The sequence below is a fragment of the Bubalus kerabau genome, chromosome 22 (assembly GCF_029407905.1).
Source record: "Bubalus kerabau isolate K-KA32 ecotype Philippines breed swamp buffalo chromosome 22, PCC_UOA_SB_1v2, whole genome shotgun sequence".
Lineage (NCBI taxonomy): Eukaryota > Metazoa > Chordata > Mammalia > Artiodactyla > Bovidae > Bubalus > Bubalus kerabau.
Genome location: NC_073645.1, coordinates 12,232,615 through 12,255,539, shown reverse-complemented (window position 1 = coordinate 12,255,539; position 22,925 = coordinate 12,232,615). Strand labels below are relative to the sequence as shown.

At 34.0% G+C, this 22,925-nt stretch overlaps 1 protein-coding gene across 1 annotated transcript in view; it reads right to left on the bottom strand.

Annotated features, from left to right (window-relative positions):
• Nucleotides 1-1,907: 1,907 nt before the first annotated feature.
• Nucleotides 1,908-22,925, bottom strand: part of PTEN (phosphatase and tensin homolog) — a 101,337-nt gene continuing 80,319 nt past the window's right edge. The window contains exons 5-8 of the mRNA XM_055560600.1: nt 15,927-16,068; nt 10,448-10,614; nt 7,856-8,080; nt 1,908-5,397 (exon numbers count right to left, since the gene is read on the bottom strand). Coding sequence (XP_055416575.1) covers nt 5,212-5,397; nt 7,856-8,080; nt 10,448-10,614; nt 15,927-16,068 — 720 coding nt within the window. The 3' untranslated portion in view covers nt 1,908-5,211. The remainder of the gene's footprint in view (nt 5,398-7,855; nt 8,081-10,447; nt 10,615-15,926; nt 16,069-22,925) is intronic.

Here is a 22,925-nt window from a genome sequence, read left to right as displayed (position 1 = left end):
TCTATTCTAAATAAATGTAACTGTCTTATTTACCTAGACATGTATTATTCTGATGCCAACAATATTTAAACGTCTATGACTGACCCACTGAATTGGAAAGGGCTCTCCAGTACACACATAATCTGCATCTGCAGCACTAGAAAGAATCCAATCAATGTCCATTTTCTGATGCAATTTAACATTCTACAAATCCATGAGAGAAATACTAAGCTTAACGGCTTTGACAGTATGCACAGTACAAATTTCACTATTTAAAGAAAATATATACATGAATATACAAGAAAAAAAACATGATTGTATAGTCACTAAAGTATTAATGGCTATTTCCGGGTGGTGGGATTATGAGTGAAGATTTTTTTATGGAAAACTGTTCTCAACATAGCTAACTTAAAAACCAAAGGGTATTACCAACCAATGAAACTACTGTCCTTTACTGACTTCACATTACAAACTTTTAAAGCTACCAACATATGTATTTGTCAGAGTGGCTACATATATTCTGATACACTTGGAAGATCTCTTAAAAGATGGAAAAATAGCAAGATCATAAAAGAATATATTTACTCTAAAATTAAAAACCACTGATAATCATTAGGTTTCCTACAGATACATAATTCCATAGGAAAATCAGTCTCTTTCATCTCATCTTTAGAAGTTTTTAAATGTTTTTCTCTATTATCTTTTTTGCTAGTTTTTTAAGTATTTATACCAGTTTGGACTGAATATTTACACTATTTCCATTCACAAACATTCCTGCTTATCAAAACTTACACTCAAGCCATTTAAGACTAAGTTTTAGATCTGTGGCTAATTATCTGGCAAGAATAAAAGAATAAGAAAAGTTTCACATTAGCAGCAAATTAACTAGATTTAAGGGTCTTGATTTGTTGTGAGCCTTTGGAAGCCTGCATATTAAACACCGGTGATTTTTAAATTCTCAATGGAAATGGTGATGGCATTCACTTAACCAAGCTAGCTCAAATTAAGGGTAGTGAGAACATGCAATTAAAAAAAAAACAAAAAAACAAAAAACAGTAAATTCCTATTTTCCAGACATCACCAAGATCATCTTATAAATCAGAATGATCTTAGACTCCAGGATGGTTTTCATCCATACTTAAGATATTTAAAAAGAAAAAAAAAGTGTGTACTCACACACATACACTTTTCATACTTTATATATTATTCACTTTTTCAAAGTTAGAGAAAATGTAAACTTGAAATAACATTAAATTCTTACATAAATGATCTGCTTTAACATTCGTATAAGCTACACTTTCACTTATTACCTTACTATGCTTTGTGAAAGGATATGCCTTACTTAGTTTTTGCGCTCTTAAAAATATGAGAAATAACAAGATTAAGTTCAGGAACATAAAGTCTTGAGACTATTGTGGAATATCAATTTTTAAAGAGCATAAGTCACAATGAACAGATGAAGCTTCCCATGTTGATGGCGTATTACAGAATCAAAGAATGGAAAAGCCACAAAATTGAAATCTGAGATATCAAATCCATTCTGGGCAATTATCTTCAGACACCCCACTTAGTAGAATATATATATATATAGATATATGCATGATTTTTCAAAAATCGTGAACATTTTGGGATTAGCATATTATTTACTATGTGCAATTTAAATTGTGCTCGAAACAATTTACTAAGTATTAGACTAAGATCCTAAAAAAGCTAAATGCCTCTCAAACATGAGTAGATTGGTACTCTACTCCCAAACTTGTAAGGGCCCATGTTTTTATGTAACTGTAGGCGTTGAAGGACAGCAGGGGGTTAAAAAAAAAACCTTACAAAAAACTTATTAATTACATTTGGCTGCCCATCATTAAAATGTCAATGAACCTAAGCAATTTAAATTATAAATATTCTCATTTAATAAAACACCCACACAATGACAAGAATGAGACTTTAATCAGTTTTAAGTGGAGTTTATAACACTAAGAGATAAAGGGTTGTTAACAAACACAGTAACAAGTGGACATCTGATTGGCAGGAGGCATTATCCTGTACACATGGTATTTCTTGTGTATCCTCAGTGCATAGCATTTACACACAGAGCCACTGCTGCGCAGCACACGAGTATCTGAAGAGGCTGAATCAGAGTAAGGCTGTTGAACAGACTGAAATTGTTTAGTATATATATTCTATATGAAAACAGATTGAACTTTTGAACTGGCAGGGTAGAAGGCAACTCTGCCAAACACTGCAGTGAAAGCCCCCACTTCAGTGCACAGTTCCACCCCTTCCATCTGCATGCATGACACATTAACAGTATTTAAAGGTAAACGAGGCACTTTGTGGCAACCACAGCCATCGTTATGAACATATTGCACAAATTTTCTAGAACTAAACATTAACTTGTACCCTACTTTTATTTTTTAAAGCTGAAACATTTGATGCTGCCGGTAAACTCCACTCAAGTTTATAACCTGTGCCACAGTGAAGAATGGTGATGCTATTTACTCAACTACCCTTTAATAATTATGGCAGAAAAATGTTCAAGAGGAGCTACAGAGGACTTGGGATGGTACAGGGCCCCAGTTGTAAGCTTTCTTAAAAGTGATGCCTTCAAGTAACTTCAGACAAGTAAGCGGCTGCACATCCAAAAAGTCTAAGAAAACATTCCAGAAACTCAAAGAGATTTACCTACAGAATGCATTTCAGGCTAATCATGAATACTGTCATAAATAAAGTTTTAATTAGGACTCGGAAACCTTTCAGTCATAGCAATTCTTGTCAAATTCTATGGGCATGGTAACTGAAATAAAGGAGAGTAGTATGTATAATATATATTTATATATATATAATATATATAATGCCATTTTTCCATTTCCAATGACTACACCATAAAATGTAAGCAAGGCTTCTCAAAAACATCGAAACATTCAAAATCAAAACCCTCATTCAGACCTTCACATTCCAAAGGAAAAATAATAACAGTGCAAAAGCCCATAATAATGTCATTATTTATGACCTGGCCCTCCATGTTACATATTGGAACAATACAAGTTATGCTTTAATATACTGTGCCCAAAACTGTAACAAACAACAGTATTAATAACTATCTTCAAAACACAAATAGTTGATTTTCATTTTAGTCAACAGTTTTCAGCTTTTATGAAAGACAAGGTGAGATAAATTTCAATGATAAGGGCTGAGAAATAGGTGTCTCTAACTTTACCAATTTAACTTATGAGCAGTCAATCAATTCTCTACATATCAATGTTTAAATATAAATGTGTAAATACTAACCGCTTTGTTAAAAAAATTTTAAAACCTTATTTTTTGAATGAAACTGACAAGGTATGGAAAACATGTCAAGATTATTTAGTAAAGAATATTTTAGATGAAGTTCTGCCTAATCTATTTACCATCAAACTCTATAAATGCTGCTCTAGTAGGTCCTATGCAATCTGTATTTGTAAATTAACTAGGTCAGACCACAGCTAGTGAACAATTTCAGCACCAATAAGTTATTGAAAATGAGATTTTACACCAATAAGAAATAAATTGGCTGGATAGTCAAATGTTTCAAGGTCAAGGTGTAATTTGAAAGATATCAAATTTCTGGGAAAAAAATTATTTTTAATCATATCTTCACATTAACTTTACAATAGTAGTTGTACTCTGCTTAAAATCATATGCAGTCTGGGCATATCAAATATATGATATTTAAGAAGTGAAATTGAAGCCCTAATCCTAACTCTAGCACTATGAAAAATGATTCAACACTGCACATTTAAAAAAATCTATTCTTTCAATAGCAAATTGATAAAAGCATTATGTGGGACAATTTCTACTGAAAAAGTAAATGACTTATTATTTGTGCAGTGTTGAAAATTTACTGCAACTCTAATTTCCTTTTTAACACAAATAACGTCCTTTTAAATATAAACATTATATGTATTCAATATTCAAGTAAAATTCCCTAACAGTTAATGACATTTAAAAAATGTGCAAAACTGCAAAACTCATTGTAATAGAATGTGTAAGGTCAAAAGGGTGGAACGGCTGACATCTATTGGATTGAATAAGTGCATCATAAATTTTTAAAGAAAAAAAACCGCTTACTGTAGAATCTCAAATTGAAATTTCCTGTGCAGCATTACAAAATATTGTATATTTAATGAGAAAAAAGAAGCTTGTAGGCAGCACATGAAGCATCCACAGCAGGTACATGATTGAAAACTAATAACATAAGTGTAAGTTGTTGACTGATGTAGGTACTAATAGCATCTGACTTTTAGCACTGGCCTTGATTACACAGGAGATGGAGCAGTCATTACAACTGAGAAAACATATTTAATAAATCATTGTCAATTTTTATAATGTTTCAAGCCCATTCTTTGTTGATAGCCTCCACATTTGTATGGTTAAGTCATTGTTGCTGTGTTTCTTACCTATGACCACATTACTTTTAAATCCCTTCATTTGTGGATTCTGAAGATGTTGTGGAAGGTTCATTCCTGTACCCCAATACAGATTCACTCCCTCTAGCTGCCTTTTCTAGCACCAATATGCTTAAAAAAAATAAAATGCACAAATAACAAGCAGTGACAGCGGCCAATTCCTCAAACGTCCAGATTAATAACTGTAGCATGCTAAAGAAAGGTGCGTGTAAATAGCTGGAGATGGTATATGGTCCAGAATCCAGCACACAACAAATGCCTTTCTGAGCATTCCCTCCATTCCCCTAACCCGAATACATGCATTAGAATGTAGCAAAACCTTTTAGAAACTCCTCTTAGCCAACTGCAAACTTATCTGTTGCCACAAGTGCAAAGGGGTAGGATGTGAACCTGTGTATCACAAAGCTCTTTAGCCACTTCAGTTGGTGACAGAACACAAAATGAGAAATTCCTACGTATACACATCAGTCTGTCTCCACTTTTTATAAAACTGGAATAAAATGGGAAAGTGCCATCTTTATTCATCCTAATTGAATTTTAAATGTCCTTTTGACACAAAAAGGTATATACATGACACTACACAATCTTTTTTCAACTGGACAACAAGTGTCAAAACCCTGTGGATGTATAGGGTAAAACAAGATTGGTCAGGAAAAGAGAATTGTTCCTATAACTGGTAATCTGACACAATGTCCTATTGCCATTAAAAAAAAAAAAAAAGGTCCATTTTCAGTTTATTCAAGTTTGTTTTCATGGTGTTTTATCCCTCTTGATAAAAAAAAAAAAATCAGACTTTTGTAATTTGTGTATGCTGATCTTCATCAAAAGGTTCATTCTCTGGATCAGAGTCAGTGGTGTCAGAATATCTATAATGATCAGGTTCATTGTCACTAACATCTGGTGTTACAGAAGTTGAACTGCTAGCCTCTGGATTTGATGACTCCTCTACTGTTTTTGTGAAGTATAGCTTCACCTAGAGAAAGAAGAGAAAGTATAAATGAAAAATCAATAAATCTGACCACTCTCAAAGATACATATCTTTATCAGATTCATTTTCAAGTACTATGACATATATAATCTTTAAAGAGCCTTTTAAATGACATTCTCAAGATTTCCTACATTTTCTTTCTTGGTATACACTGAAAAGAAACTGGGATGTTAATATACTATGTGTTTTTTTAAATAAGCATAAACTACAGGCATTAATGAAATAATTCTACAAAAGAAATGTACTGATTTCAATAGTCCACATAATATTTTTTCAATCACAAAATTCAACTCACAAAGAGTTGAGTTTCAAAAGAATATTTCACTTACAGCCTGTCTGAAATTCAACGTATTTTCTAATACAGATAACATTAACAATGATGTTTAGGATTCCATTCGCCCTAAAAACTTCACTGAAAGGGAGTAGTAAAAAAGTTAATATCATACAGCGCTCTAAATAGTGAACCAACGACCTTTACAAGCAGAGCTGAAATAACTGTCAAAACAACTCTACAAGATAAGTCTTTCTCTTTTAAAAGAGAGAAAGCTATAGTTCAGAAAGGCTAGGACACTTGCTAAAGGCCACATATCTAGTAGGCAGTGGATGTGGGATTTAAATTAGATCTGACATCCAATTCTTTGATCAGTCTATTGTATCTACAGCCCTGCGCACATGATCCAAGAGTCATTATCCATTCTTCTTTTTCTTGCATTCAATAACCACTCCATCAGGAAAGCCTTTTAGTTCCACCTTCAACTAGTGTCCTAGCTTTCACTCTTGCCCTCCTCTAGCCTTTATTTTAAAGGAGAGGACAGAGTAAACTTTTAAAGACAAAAATCAGGTTACATCTTTCCTATGGAGAACACACTCAATGTATTCACACTTGGACTGATGTGTGTTAGTCAAAATGATTTCTTATCTATTGCTCTTCAAATACACTAAGCTCACTCTTGTCTCAGGGTTTCTACACCTGCTCTTTCCTCTTTTCCCAGATATTTTATAGCTCCCTCATTTCACTTAGGCCTCTAATTAAGGTCAATTTCTTGGAGAGGCCTTCTCTAACCATCCCACTAAAAAATACACCAAGGCCACTCGCTCTCCTATCTCTGCTTTATTTTTCCAAAGCACTTACCATTATATGATATTATATGTGTTTACTGATAACTGCAATAGCTTTATTTGTAATAACAAATATAAAACCTCTTGTAACATTAAAACAAAAAATATAAAATTAGAGTAAGTCACACTTTAAAAGCTAGTAACTGAGGAAAATGTAGACAGAGAAAAGAAAGTAAACAAACTTACAAATTCTAAAAGACACTTCAAAACACTTTAAATATAAGATCTGAAGGCACTTATTAGCTCCATTTTCACTTGAAACAGGTAGCCCCTCTTTATTGTTATTACTACTAGCAATATCCTTAAACTTATAAGATATGATTAAGTTTGCTACATGTTATAAAAATGGAATGAAGAGAGAATTTTAAAAAAGAAAGGAAGAGGGTGTGGCAAAAGGGAGAGAGAAAAATCAGGTACAATAGAGGAGAAATGAGAAGAAGAGAAAAATGGCAAACAACCATTAGGGAATGTTCACAAGTCAGATTTTTAACCTGATTTGAATTCTCATCTATAAATATAAACAAAAGTACACAAATACATGTGACATACAGATAAAAGTAAAATGAATCAAATAATTCCCTAACAAGAGGAGGTAGGCAGAGTTTAAAAAAAGGAAGAAGAGGAGAGGATGATCAGAGAAGGCCTTTCGGAGCACATGAGATTGAAGCGAAGGTTAGGATGTAAGGAGGACAGCCAAGTGAAGGGCAGGGAAAGGCCAAGGGGCTGGAGAGCTATGGGGAGAAGGAAACGAATTGGAAAGACCTGAAGCAACTGAAGAACTGACAAGAGACCATCCTGAGTGAACTGCAGGAAGAGAATGTGGCTAGACTAGATGTAGAAAGTAGTCCCATGCTAAATTATAGTTTCCTGCAGGTCCCATCAAAAAACCACAGATCTTTAAAAAGTATAAACAAGACTGATACAATCAGGTCATTTTTAAGATCGCTCTAAGGAGTTGAGAATAAAATGGAGAGGGAGAAGGGTAGAAGCAGTGAAAACATTCCATATGAATCATTCCTAAAGGGCTGAGTTCCTTCCCACTTCCTTCTTCACCTATTCCTACTTCATATTCAACTTAAATCCCCTCCCCAACCTATGCCCCGTATTTCACCAAATTGCAAAGAACAGGGAGGAAAAGGTAGCCTTTTGACTCTCTGTGCATCCTGGATTTCATTAGAATGTTTTAGGTTACTGCTACGTGAACAATGCTTATGAATATACTTAATTTAAAAATTAACCACCCAAGTCTTTCATCAGCTATATACCTAGAATAAAACAAACACACAGAGCCACTCACCAACTTCTCAATATGTTTTTAACTGACCTTAAAATTTGGAGAAAAGTATCGGTTGGCCTTGTCTTTATTTGCTTTGTCGAGATCATTTTTTGTTAAAGTGAGTACTAGATATTCCTTGTCATTATCTGCACGCTCTATACTGCAAATACTATCAATTTCTTGATCACATAGACTTCCATTTTCTACTTTTTCTGAGGTTTCCTCTGGTCCTGGTATGAAGAATGTGTTTACCCAAAAGTGAAACATTTTGTCCTTTAAAAAAAAAAAAAAAAAAGCATATTTGAATTTTTTTTTTTACAGACAATGCTAATTTATTCAACATTTGTCCTAGGAATTTAACACATCATGCCATGTGCTATTTAATATTCCGAACAAAGGTAAACACAAAAACTAATACTGGGCAATCTATGGGTTATCTGTCTATAGCATCTAACTCCCATAGGAAGTTTCCTTTAACTCAAATCTAGACCAAAAATGTAGTTCCCCAAGTGCTAAAATAAACTTACTTTAATACCTTAAGTAAAATATCTTTTCTAGTCTAATGTTAGTTTTTTAAAGTGTTGAGTTTATATTATATACTAAAAAAATTCAGAAATGGATTTAATTTCCTCTGTGTTTCAACAAGCTATTACAAAATTTACTTTAACAAAAGCTCCTGAAATGTCAGTACAACTTTCCAATGAAGCACTGAAGGGTGTTACGAACTTCAACTTTTCATTGTTACAAAATGCCCACTTTAAAAAAAAAATAACTTCTAATAACGAGGTCTTGTAAATTAAAAAAAAAAAAAAATCACATCAGAAATTCACTACTTCAAACCTTTCCTGATCAACATAGAAACTGTTGTCTCTCTTGATTAGTGGAACTGGCCTGTATGCATCATTTGACAATTAATGATGTACAACCCTGTGACATCTTATCTGGTACCTTAACCTGCCATTTAAACCTTTTATTCTAATTTATCTTCAAGTTTATTTTCCTGGGAAGATGGTAAGAACCTTAAGGAACTTATGTCTTAAATGTTTTTGTATCTTTTAACAGCACCTAGCACAGCAATTTTATAATGTGGTAGAAGTCTTTTTAAAATGTTTTATTAATTTCAATTATTTTAGCAAAGTCACTGAGTTAGTAACTACACACATACTTCACTTAAGAGTCAGAAGAAAATAAACTAGTAAAATTTAAAACTTCAAAAACTGTGGATTGTGCTAATGCACTAGTTATAGAAAAACTGCTTTGTTTAAAACACACCAAACTCTTACAACATGCAAGGAAAATCACATAAAATGGAAATAAATGTAAGGTAATTCAAGATATACAAATTATTATAAATATTTAACTTAACCTTCAATTTTACATGTGTTAATGTAAATTGGAAGAATAAGAATTAGTGCACTCCTCAAAGTATCGAAAATGTGATACAGGTGCTTATTTTTAAAAGCAAAATATAAAATTTTTATGTGTGCTAGTCTTACAATGAATAAAAGAAAAAGTTTACCTTAACTGCAAAACATTTATTAATACCTCTTGGATTATTGAAAAATATATTTTCAAAGTTATGGAGATATACTTAACTTTTATTTATATAGTACACATAGGAAATGGGTTTCTGGTGAAAAAAAATCAGTTTTACATTTTGTGATTTTCTAGCTACTTGGATTCTGGATAAAGGAAAATATATTTCTTCTGATAAGCAAAATACAAGTCAAAATTTTTATAGTAAATGAAGCTTCCTTATTTTCTCTCAACAATAACAATAAAAAGCTAAAATTCAGGAAAATGAAATCAATCTGACTATGGAGACTGTCTAAAGACTAGTGATACACTACTACCTGGTATGTTTAGGAGGCAGTAACAATACACACAACTACTGTTTCTGCTCATTACTATCTAAATATTTTGCACCTTAGGCTCACCTTAAATGTTCACACTTAGTATTTTAAACCAAGACTGTTTTAAAATGAGCTCCTATATTCTCTAAACATAGCTCAGTGAGATGCAAACCTCACTGACTTTCTAAACGTGAATATTTAAATACCACATTTTTTCATTCTTTATTACTTCCTCTTCATATTTATTCCTCGCCTAGCTAAAAATTGAAATACTCAGTAAATCTGAAGAAGCTAAATATAAAATGACCCAGTCTCAACAAACATTAACCAAAATGGGGGAAACAGATTTTATTTATACAAACAGACCAAAATTTTTTTCAAACTTGTGCCCCATGCTTACTTCTCGGTTTCATCAATCATCTCTTCTAAAAGGACTGTAACTGATTGAATGGGGGTACATATGTAATCTTTAATACTTTTACAGAATTTATCTGCATAACCCAAGTTAAGAAAAATTCATCTCAAATTACAAAGTCAGATGGCCTTTTCCTTCTCCTAGGACTATGTACCACTATAATGGTTCACTGATGCCATAGTAAGCAAAGCGTGTGCAGATTTAGTAGAAAACTATTCATGATTTATTAGATGTCAGACAGAAAACACATCTTTTAGTCTCTCCTTTCAGAATGATTTCTGCCCAACTAAATGCTTTAAGCAAAAGATCTGAGGTTACTATTCAAGGTATGGCTATTTTGGATATTTTTCCCAACAAAAGTAAAGAGCAAACCTTTTTTAGCATCTTGTTCTGTTTGTGGAAGAACTCTACTTTGATGTCACCACACACAGGCAATGGCTGAGGGAACTCAAAGTACATGAACTTGTCTTCCCGTCGTGTGGGTCCTGAATTGGAGGAATATATCTTCACCTTTAGCTGGCAGACCACAAACTGAGGATCTGCATGGTCAAACACATACTAGTATCACTTCACAGGAAATGTCTTTAACTGTCAAAAGCTATTTTGATGATTAGTATTAGCAACAGACACAAAGTAGTAATTTTGCATCTTTAATGCCCCAACTAAAACAAATCAATAGATACAGAATAACAGACAGATACATAGATAGAAATAAATCAGTGGAAATAAACTACAGCAAAATATAATCAATACCATATTTTCCCTAATTTGTACCGTCAATATGAGGTAACATTAAAAGGAACTTTTAAAACAGGTATTTGCTGCAGTATTTTAAAGTCTGTAACACAGAATAAAAACCACAAAATACCAATCCTTACACATTTAGAAGAAGAAAATATAACCTATAACAAAGTTATAATACATTTCATAAACACAAGTTTCAATAATTAAAAAAATATGAACCATATTTCATTTTACCTATAATTCATATTTTATTTTTAAAGGTATATAAAGCTACCACCACAAGAAACAGGAAGAAAGAGATTTGAAGTGTCTGCAAAGAAATGCAACAGACATCAAGTACAAATTATAGCACAATCTCCCTCTCTTCAAAGCACATTCCAGTTTCATTAACAAGTATTTTGACTTTGGTCCATGTCTGTTTTAAAATAAATGGTAAAAAAAAAATAATAATAATAAAAATAAAATAATCTCAAAATATATTGTGTTTATATTAGCAATGCAATTAAAAGGCAGCTAAGTGTGAAAAGAAAGGCTTATGTGTTTTATTTTTTAAATCTGCTCATAAATACATTTATACTAATGACACTGATGACAGAATTTGGCTTCAAGTTACGAACATTAAGATCCTAGCAGTTAAGAAAGAAAGTAATTAAACTGAGGAGGGAAGAAGTGGGTTTTTAAAGTTTCAAAACATACCAAGATAATTAAGAAATAAAAACATAAGCTTGCATAAAGTAAATGAGAAATACATAAATATATAGACATAAAGTTCTCAGCACCAAAAGACATCATCCTTAAATATGGGGGGAAAAATGTATTACATTCTTTATCAATGTGACTACAACTCTGGACAAGGCAAAAAGCTTATTCAAGCTAAATAAATTTTCCAGTATAATAAACACCTACTGGCTCATCTATACAATACTTAATGCAATATCATCAATCACATAATAAATAAACAGTAAGCTTGATAAAAAGCATGAGTGTTTACTGCAATATGGATTTGTGAGACATCGATGAGAAAAAGGCACTCTAAAAAGAGAAATGTTACACTAACAACCTATCAATAATCCTCACTTCCTTGACTAAAGATTCAAAGTACAATGAGTTATTTTACAAGACTTAATTTGACACTGAAAATTTCACTGAGAAGTCCAGCTTGAAGAAGTGAACAAAGTATGATTTTAAAACTATGATAAAAACCAATCAGGATGAAAATGCCTTGTAATCATATTAATTCAAACTCCACTAATTCAGAATCTGATCATCTTAATCTCAGGAGTTTAAAAAGCAAATTAACTGTGAAATCTGAATTAACAGATTTTAATTAAACTACATCTAAAATGTGCACCTTCAAGAATTTTAGAATTATATAAATAAATAATCTTATTAGAAATTAGTGTTACTTAGATGTTTCCTCAAAAAACTAAGCTAAAGTTTTAATAAGTGAAAAATATTCCCTCAAATCCCTAAAGAAGACAATTTTCTTTAAAGTATGAATTTCACATTTTAGATAGATAAGACCAAACTTAACAGAAGTCAAACATTAGTATGGTTCTTTTGACTATGACACAACTGATATATATATATATATATATATGTCTTTGATAGGATAAATGGTGCTCTAATAGAACAGAAATGAAATAAAACTTAGAATATTTTTTTTGGATGGACATATATTGATATATTATGAGAAAAATCACAGTGATCATCTTTTATTAACTTTTTTAACCCTTTTAGATATACAGAAGATAGTAACTTTTTCTTTATTTAGAAATATTAAGACAATAATCAAATAAGAAAAAGGTCGTTAACCCCTGACAACTTTGCAGAAGATACTTTATTTTCACATTTCGTTTTCTTCACTGATTCCTCTTCCTCCTCCTAAACCGAAACCATTACGAATCCTATTTGTCTCAGCCCTCACACTATTTCCGTCTGAGCCTTCCCATATTCTCAGTTCAGTTCAGTTGCTCAGTCGTGTCCGACTCTTTGCGGCCCCATGAATCGCAGCACACCAGGCCTCCCTGTTCATCACTAACTCCCGGAGTTCACTCAAACTCACGCCCATCGAGTCAGTGATGCCATCCAGCCATCTCATCCTCTGTCGTCCCCTTCTCCTCCTGCCCCCAATCCCTCCCAGCATCAGAGTCTTTTCCAATGAGTCAACTCTTTCATGAGGTGGCCAAAGTACTGGAGTTTCAGCTTCAGCATCATTCCTTCCAAAGAACACTCAGGACTGATCTCATATTCTAGCCCTATACCAAATTTATATGAAAGGCTTAACTACCATGTCTTGTTCCTGATGCTTCTCAAAATATGACATATCTTTCACATAAGTTCAAATCCATACTTTCAAGTACCAAGTGAATATATTCATGTAAACAGCTCACCTTTACTTGATTTAAAACATATGTTTAAAACCAAACTATCAACATTCATGTCTCCAAGTCTCAGATTCCCTTTTCTTTCTTCCCTTTTCTGTGACTTATTCACCTGACCAGAGTAAAATATTTAGATATAAATGGCAAAAGAAAAACTAATCATTTGACTGCCCTAGCAAAGCATACCTGGCTTAAAGAAAGTCATGTTAATTCAACTGTTTAATTTTCCACTGTTTTTCCTTCCCTCGTGCAATCACTACTTTCTACAAAACTGTATCCAACTACAGCTTAAGCCTCTAGTATGATCACTGACAACATAGTATTTATCAAATCAAGTCTGATATGCCTATCCGGAGTCTTCTAACAGTCAGCCACACATTTTATTCCTATTCTATTCTCCATCTCTCTATTTCTTGTCCAGCTCATTTCCTTCTGCTGTGCTTCAATTCAAGCTATTTCCTACTGCCTGTAATTTTCTTTGGTTTAAAGGCCAATCTAAATTGTATGCTTTCTCCAATGTTCAATAAAGAGCTGGACTTCCTTCACGAAACTATTTGACAACTCCCCCCAACTTGATTTTTCTGAATATACTATTTGTAATTTACACGTACAACCACACATTTAGTTATATATTACAGCTTTACTAGACAGTATTGAATCATAGTATGTAAACAAAGAACTAGAAAATTAGTAAAGATTAAACAGATCTCAGTAGTAACTTGCCAAGTTTAAACATAATACTGAGAGGTCCAATATACACAGACACACGCAACACACATGGTTTAAAGGTAGAGCACAACTGCAGAGAAGAATCAATAGATGTTTGCTAGAGAGACCAATACGGAGAAAAAAAAAATTAGAGTAGATAAAATTACTGAACTAAATGTTTATTTCTGTAATATTTTATATCTTGCCATTTGGCTCTTACACTGATCTCTAACACTATAGGAAGAGCATGAGTTTTTGGCATGTTTTTTTTTTTTTTCCTTTCCCTTCTCAGCTATAAATCTAAATTCCTATGTCAATCACCTCTTGACAGCATAGTATCTTGTACTCAGCAGTTTTTAAAATTGTACTGAGATGACAAAAACATCACTGGGGTCTCTTTGAAGTCTTCCACGTGCTATGTTAAGGTCTTTGATAAATAAAGTTAACTTGCCCTAAGAATACAGGAAAGATCTAATGAAGGTGATCACACCTGACAAACAACATGAAGAAATTAATTCCCTAGGTATAAATTAATTCAGGGTCAGAAAGCTTTTAAATTACATAAATACTGTCAAGAAGACAACTTTAAGCTAAAAAATAAAACCACCAACAAATTGCAAAGTATCACTGAAATACCGTTAGAGGTATTAGAAAAATAATACAGTTACATCTTATCTAGAAACTACAAAATTGTATTCTAAATAAACAAAACACAGTTCTTAAACATGAAATGGAATAGGAAATGGCAACCCACTCCAGTATTCTTGCCAGGAAAATCCCATAGACAGAGGAGCCTGGCGGGCTACAGTCCATGGCATCACAAAGAGTCAGACACAACTGAGCACACACAGACACAAACGTGAAAATACAACTAACCACTTCCAAGACAGAAACTAATACAAGAAACTCTAACAGAAAAAAGCAGCACAGTCTGTTCTTTTATAGGTCTGCATTAACACTTCCACGTGTTCTCTCATGACCACCTGCTCAGGGTCAAGGTTTTAAGGTTCCTATCAGTCTAGCTTAAGAACTCTGGCAAAGAATAGGAGAAAAGCAGAAAAGGACCAGGAGGACTGAGGTAGGCTTACAGAGGTTAGGATGGGAGAGATAAATTAAAGGCAGACATCAATGACATGATCTTCACTTAGCACTTTTCTAGGAACTTTCAGACTTCAAAATATCCTCGTATTATTGATAAACAAAGAGAGGTGAGGTAGATGATGTGCCCTTGGTTACATAGCACATTAATGACGACTCTAGCGCTGGGGGCGGACAGAGGGGCCTCAGTCACTTAGTCGTGTCCAACTCTTTGTGACCCCATGGACTGCAGCCCGCCAGGCTCCTCTGTCTATGGGATTTGCTGGGCAAGAATACTGGAAAGGGTTGCCATTTCCTCCTCCAAAGGAATCACCCGAGAGGGCACCCATGGATCAAATCCATGTCTCCTGTACTGGTAGGTGATTCTTTACTACTGAGCCATTTGGGAAGCCTCTTTAGCACTGGAACTCAGATCTAAATCTAGGTTTTCTCTAATACTCCACACTCAATCAATATACTTCAGCATGTTGCCATGTCTTGTAACTGTTTTCTTTTTAACGTTCTTATCACCATTTCTATTAATATCTGGTCTTCCTAAGATACTGAGGAATTGGTTCCTACCCTAACACCACTGAAGTGGTGAATCTCAATGCTGAATCACTCATACTGAATCACTGACAGGACAGGGTTTTAGTCACCAAGTCAGAATATAGGCTGCATTTCGTGGCTGTGGCACAGAATACTTCTTTCATAAATGTAATATGACCTCAAGACTTTCAGACCCAATGGTCTTGCCTTCCTTAGGCCAATGTGTGCTGAACAGCTGAGTTTAAGTAATCAGTTTGGACACCTCAGAAATATACAAACTTGCATAAAGTTTAAGTGTGGTAAATTTCTTTCTAGATTTTTTATAAACTTCTACATATGTTAAGAAAAGGGTTACAGTAAATGAAAGGATGGGAATTTAGAGCACTTACTGCAAGTTCCACCACTGAACATTGGAATAGTTTCAAACATCATCTTGTGAAACAACAGTGCCACTGGTCTATAATCCAGATGATTCTTTAACAGGTAGCTATAATAATACACATAGCGCCTCTGACTGGGAATAGTTACTCCCTGGTGAACAGACAAAAAAAGACAAAAAGGCAAAGTCAAAAGAAAAGTTTCATTGTATCTGCTCAAGAACATTTATACATTAAAAATTTGACCTTAAATGATCTAACATTTAAATCTAGCTCGGTAATAGAGTAAATCAAAGCAACATCAATATGAAGGAAATATCATAATAAACTCTTCTCCCTTAAAATACAATTATCATAACACTCCCATCTATTCAATGATCACAACAATCTTTGAACCATGCACCCAATAGGCAAAGGCCAGTGCATATCCAAAATAACTGTCAAAAGCCTTCACACATAGGGTTCCCCACAAGGATTTATAGAACAAAATTCCTCACAAACCTGGATACTTATTTTCTAGGCAAAAGAATCAGCACACTAAATAAAGGCATATTGCCTTTATGAGACATAAACAGCAGCAGCAAAAAAGATGTTGGCTTTAGAACCCAACAAAAACAAGAGTATGTGGCTGACACATACACTTGTATGCTATAACCTGAAAACAAAGGTACTTAGAGGTGTCCCTGAGCTACCGTGTTACCTTGGAAATACATAATGTTTTAGAAAAGTTATGTATGTTCTTGCTGTTGTTCAATTGCGAAGTCATGTCTGACTCTTTGCAATCCCATGAAACTGCAGCATGCCAGGCTTCTCTGTCTTTCACTATCTCCTGGAGCTTGTTCAAACTCATGTCCACCGAGTTGGTGAGGCCATCCAACCATCTCATCCTCTGTCGTCCCCTTCTCCTCTTGCCCTCAAACTTTCCCAGCATCAGGGTCTTTTCCAATGAGTTAGCTCTTCGCATCAAGTGGCCAAAGTATTGGACCTGCAGCTTTAGCATCTGTCCTTCTAATGAATATTCAGGGTTGATTTCCTTTAGGATTGACTGGCTTGATCTCCTTGCTGTCCAAGGGACTCTCAAATATACAAATGCTAAAGATATATACAATTCATGTGGTGTTTAAATGGAGACCCTGACTTACCTCAAGAAGAAAAAATCTAATGTGTGCAGCAATGCATTCACTAATGGGCTGAATAAATGAGGTATTAGGGAACTTACTGAAGGTTTCTTTTCCTGTTACACAATATTACTTTAGGAAAATTTAAACATTCAACCTAGAATTTGCAGTATTTCTCTTTTAGATGTTATAACAGCATCTAAATTGCCCTATGTATTAAAATCTCTGGACTTTTATGCTTTCCTTCCCTAATGAATAGTAGAAAGTACATTTATATAAGTTTAAAGATAAGTATGTTGAATGGCAGGTATATAGGTATTCATTTCAGTACTTTCACAAAGGTTAGTATGATTTTATTACAATTAAAAAAATATATAAAGTGCCAAATAATGGATAAAAGTCACTTCAAAATCTAAGATTAAGGCTATAGTACAAAGATCATTCAATCAGAAGTCACTTCAAAATCTACGATAACGGCTATAGTACAAAGATCATTCAATCAGGAGACTTGGATGTGACTGCTGATAGTCAAAACACAAATTTTGTTTCTTCAGGAAAATGAAGACAATAATACTACCTTCACAAGATTCTCATGGGGATTAAACACTAAATGAAGTTAACACAAAACCATGCTAAAACAACAAAATGTTACAGAAATCCAAATCAGTGATTTTAGAAATTCCACCAAATATTTAAGGTATAATTTTTGGAACTGCAGTATTTTTAGTTCTACATATTTTCTTAAACAAACAGATCTAAAGCTGTGTTATTTTAAGAGCTGCTACAAATACCAATGTAAAAATTATCATTAAATTTTAAAAACTGTTAAGCTTAAAATTATTCTCTAAATCACATTACTTAATGCCACTTAACCCTGTCCCCCCAAAAAACCCTTTTCATGTTTATCAAGATAAAATACAGAATTGCAAAGCATGTTGGGGGAAACAGCACACACAAGATGAATGGCGGGGGGGGGAGTCTTTTTTGAACCATGTATATTTATAATCTAGTCTAAAATTAAAATCAAATTAAAATTTTAAAATTAAATCAATGGAAACCTTTAAGACGACCAAGTTGTCAAGTTATTTATTGGGGTTTAGTGGAATGAAAGATGATCTTTTTTGTCCTTATCTTCATTCTTGGTATAAGTGTGCATGAAATAACTAGAAGATTTTCAAAGTTTTAATTTTATTCAAGTAGCAAGTGATTGGTAGTTTATCCATAGTACAGGTTTTAGAAACCCAGTTAATCCTTAACAAAAAGGCAAATGCATAGAGAAAAAATACTATGAATCTAATAGCTGCTAGCAATGAGTGAGTAATTAATGTGTAATTACAAGAATCAAAATTATTGACACAATTCAAAGAAAAATGCTGGAAAATGTAACTTTAAATGTATTATTTTACTATCAAATTATGTGAAATTAGTCTTCTGTATCTTAACTTTGCAATCCTTATCTGTTAGCTAACCAGCATCTCAAATTCAATGTGCCCAAATTAAAAGAAATTTAAAACTTGTGGAGAAATCAAAAGCTTTACAGATACAGACAAGCAAATGCTAAGAGTTCAGCACTACCAAATCAGTTTTAGTTTTATGTTAGATCTCTATATTTGATCACAAATAAGCTCTAGCTTTGTTTAAAAAAAAAAAAAGTTGGAAGGTCCAAATGTGTACTATAAGCCCTTGAAATGTTGTTCTCACCCTATTCTTGTCTCTCACAGCTGTGATGCACCTAACTAAAATTTAAATAACAATACAATGAATCACAATGTAATCTAGGATTTGAAGTAAAATGACTAAAACTTCCACACTAAGTTGACAATGTGATTTATAACACTTTAAACATCATATATCCTGAATGCATTCACTGAAAACAATGATTCATGTGCATGTTTTACCTACAGCATCTTGAATATTAAGATTAAATTTAAATATATATCTTTTTTTAAAAATCTAAGAAATGAACTTACTGATCTTCAAAAATTCTACATATATGAAGAGGGCTGACCTTTAAAAGCTGTAGAAGATTAAAAATTACATGTTCAAAAATTTCCATTTTTCATTAAATTAAGACTAATAAAAATCAATTCTATTCTTGAATTAATAATTTTAAGCTAAACTGGTCTATAATTACATCCCCAAAATATAGTTCTACTCTCTACCACTAAATATTCTCCTAGAAAATTACTTATATTCTTAACTTTTTTCCCTCAAGTAAAACATTAAAACCACTTTAATTTTAGCTAAACTTAGCAGGTTGACTTAGCATCACATTTCTGGCCATCATCTCAAAAGGCAGCCACTGATTCTTCAATTCCCTTTTATTCACCAGCCAGGAGGTTGTTTAGTGTTCCTTCCACTATTCCTTCTAGCTTACATTTCTACTGTCTTTACTTAGCCTCACCAATTCCAAATCTGTATCATTCAATAACTCTTTCCTCTGGTATACACTTATTAACACCTGACTGCAATGTTTTCAGCATTTTGTTTATCCACCTCTCTTTTTGCCCAGTTGCAAACATCGCCGTCTAAGAACTAAGTTCTCATTTTACTGGGAACCCTGAGGTAACCCAATGTGAGCACCCTCAGAATTATTTTCTCTCACCTTAAAATCTTTTTAGTGCTGATATTTTATAGAAGTGTCTCTTCATGTTCACACTGGTTCCATTTTTGCAAGTGTTCTATTAATTATCGCCTCTCTGACATCGGCCTTTATTCTCTCCACCTGTCCATCCTAATAAAAAGCTCAGGTAACTCATTCTTTATCCAAAACAAGCAAACAACTCTAAGACCAAAAACCTATTCTCTCCCAAAATCTTATATCCCTCTCAAACTTCCATCTTCTCTCTCTTACAAACTCTTGAAGAGAAGTCTCCTTAACTCTTGGAAGTCTGTTAGCATAAGGCTGATTTCTTAAAAGTCTTTAGTTCTAATGGGCATTAATGGTCATTTTCTACTGTTTTCCTCCTATCATTGTGGCTCATTTTTTTGGCTGCCATTCTGAAAACTCCCTGCTTCTTTCACAGGATACACTCTCTAAAGGTATTCTCTTATCTTTATGGCCATTCTTCTCTTCTTGTCCCCCCAAAATCGATCTCAGGTATCCCCTCTTTGTATCAATCCTATCTACTTCAGTCTCAGTTCACTCAGTCGTGTCCGACTCTTTGCAATGCCATGAACTGCAGCACACCAGGCCTCCCTGTCCATCACCAACTCCCGGAGTTCACCCAAACCCACGTCCATTGAGTCAGTGATGCCATCCAACAATATCATCCTCTGTCGTCCCCTTCTCCTCCTGCCCTCAATCTTTCCCAGCATCGGGGTCTTTTCAAATGAGTCAGTTCTCCAAATCAGGTGGCCAAAGTATTGGAGTTTCAGCTTCAACATCAGTCCTTCCAATGAACACCCAGGACTGATCTCCTTTAGGACAGACTGGTTGGATCTCCTTGCAGTCCAAGGGACTCTCAAGAGTCTTCTCCAACAGCACAGTTCAAAACCATCAATTCTTCGGTGCTCAGCTTTCTTTATAGTCCAATTCTCACATCCATACATGACCACTGGAAAAACCATAGCCTTGACTAGACGGACCTTTGTTGGCAAAGTCATGTCTCTGCTTTTTAATATGCTGTCTAGGTTGGTCATAACTTTCCTTCCAAGGAGTAAGGGTCTTTTAATTTCATGGCTGCAGTCACCATCTGCAGTGATTTTGGAGTCCAGAAAAATAAAGTCAGCCACTGTTTCCCCGTCTACTTCAGTAGTTTAATTATAAATCTTACACATTAACTCCCAAAACTGTGTCTCTCAATATGACTTCACTCCTCACTCCCAGTCCAGAATTTACATGGCTGGACATTTTGAGCTGGAAATCTCACAAGTGCATAAAAAACAATATATCAGAGCTGAAGCTTTCATATTTTTGCATGGACCAACCTCTTTTAATTACTCACTTACTATTTTCTCCAGCATCTGAGAGCCAAATCTCTTCTAATACCATCACTATCATAGAGCAAAGGAAACACACTTTTAATTTGACAAAAATATAAGATTAATCACATAATTCAAAATGTTAAATGGCTTCCCAGTGTCTACCCAAATAAGAACAAGTTTATTAAATACTATAATCCCTCATGTTTGTTGTTTAGTTGCTAAGTCTTGTCCAATTCTTTCACAACCCCAGGCTCCTCTGTCCATGGGATTTCCCAGGCAAGGATACTGGAGTGGGTTGCCATTTCCTTGTCCAGGGAATCTTCCTAACCCAGGGATCAAACCTGTGTCTCCTGCTTGGCAGGCAGATTCTTAACCACTGAGCGACACCAGAGAAGCCCATAATTTTTTAACAAACATAAAAATACAGTCCAACTTCATTTTCTACTCTTATCTCTCCCAACTCCCTTCCACTTACTCTTACTTTTGGCCAAACTATTTAACCTCCCCTGTATTATGCTTTCTGGTTTTAAAAATGTTATCCTTATCACACTGAGGTAGGAGGGCAATGTGAGCAATCCTCTGGGAAGTTACATCCCTTCCAACACCTGGACCAATTTAAATAACATAATCATTTGATGCTTCAAGGTATTATAGCGGGCTGAAATACAAATCTGTTACTTACTTCTTGAAGGCTCCTACACATTTTCACTCTTAGATAGTCTATTCAGACTTTGTATTTCACCTTGAAACATTTATGATAACATACTTATTAAGAAAGTCGTGGTACATATACACAATGGAATATTACTCAGCTATGAAAAAGAACACATCTGAATCAGTTCTAATGACATGGATGAAACTGGAGCCTATTATACAGAGGAAGTCAGAAAGAAAAACATCAATACAGTATATTAATGCATATATATGGAATTTAGAAAGATGGTAATGACAACCCTATAGGTGAGACAGTGAAAGAGACACAGATATAAAGAACAGGCTTTTGGACTCTGTGGAGAAGGCGAGGGTGGGATGATTGGAGAGAATAGCACTGAAGCATGTATATTACCACATGTGAAACAGATGACCAGTGCAAGTTCAGTGCATGGAACAGGGCACTCAAAGCCGGTGCACTGGGACAACCCTGAGGGGTGGGATGGGGAGGGAGATGGGAGGGGGCTTCGGGATGGGGGACACTCGTACGCCCATGGCTGATTCATGTCAATGTATGGCAAAACCCACAAGACTGTAAAGTAATTAGCCTCCAATTAAAATAATTTTTAAAACACTGTCCATTTTCCATTGACATTTTCAAATTTATTAGCATAGATTTGAATATAATTTTTAATATCACTTTCACACTGTAGTTCTATCTCCTTTCTCAAACCTAACATCTGATTTTTCTGTTTTCTCTTTTTCCTTTGATTGGCTTCCAAAAAGATGTATTGATTTTAATGGCATTCTTATACAATCAGTGTTTGGATTTATTAGTTCAAATGGCTTACTGTTTGCTAACTCATAAATTTATATTTTCATCTTTATTAATCCATCTCTCTCCAATTTGCTATTATTTTAATAATACCTAATATGAATTTCTATTTCTTCAATGACCCAAAATTTAAAGAATTTTTAAGTTTCCAAATAGTTGATTTAGTTTGATTAAATATTTTAACAAATTTTCTCATTCTACTGAATTATAACAAAGGGATGGGGCTTAGATATTTCTACTTGGAGGTGAGATTTTTATGGTTGGCCTAATGAATTATTAATATTTATAACTTTTTAAAATGAGAAAACAAATATATTTTATGGGATTTTATTATATTATTCAAGGAATCTACATATCTTCTTATTTTGTATCTTTCTGATCTTCAAGTGAGGGCTTCCCAGGTTGCTTAGTGGTAAAGAATCTGCTTGCCAATGCAGGAGACACGGGTTTGATCCCTGGGTCCAGAGGATCCCCTGGAGG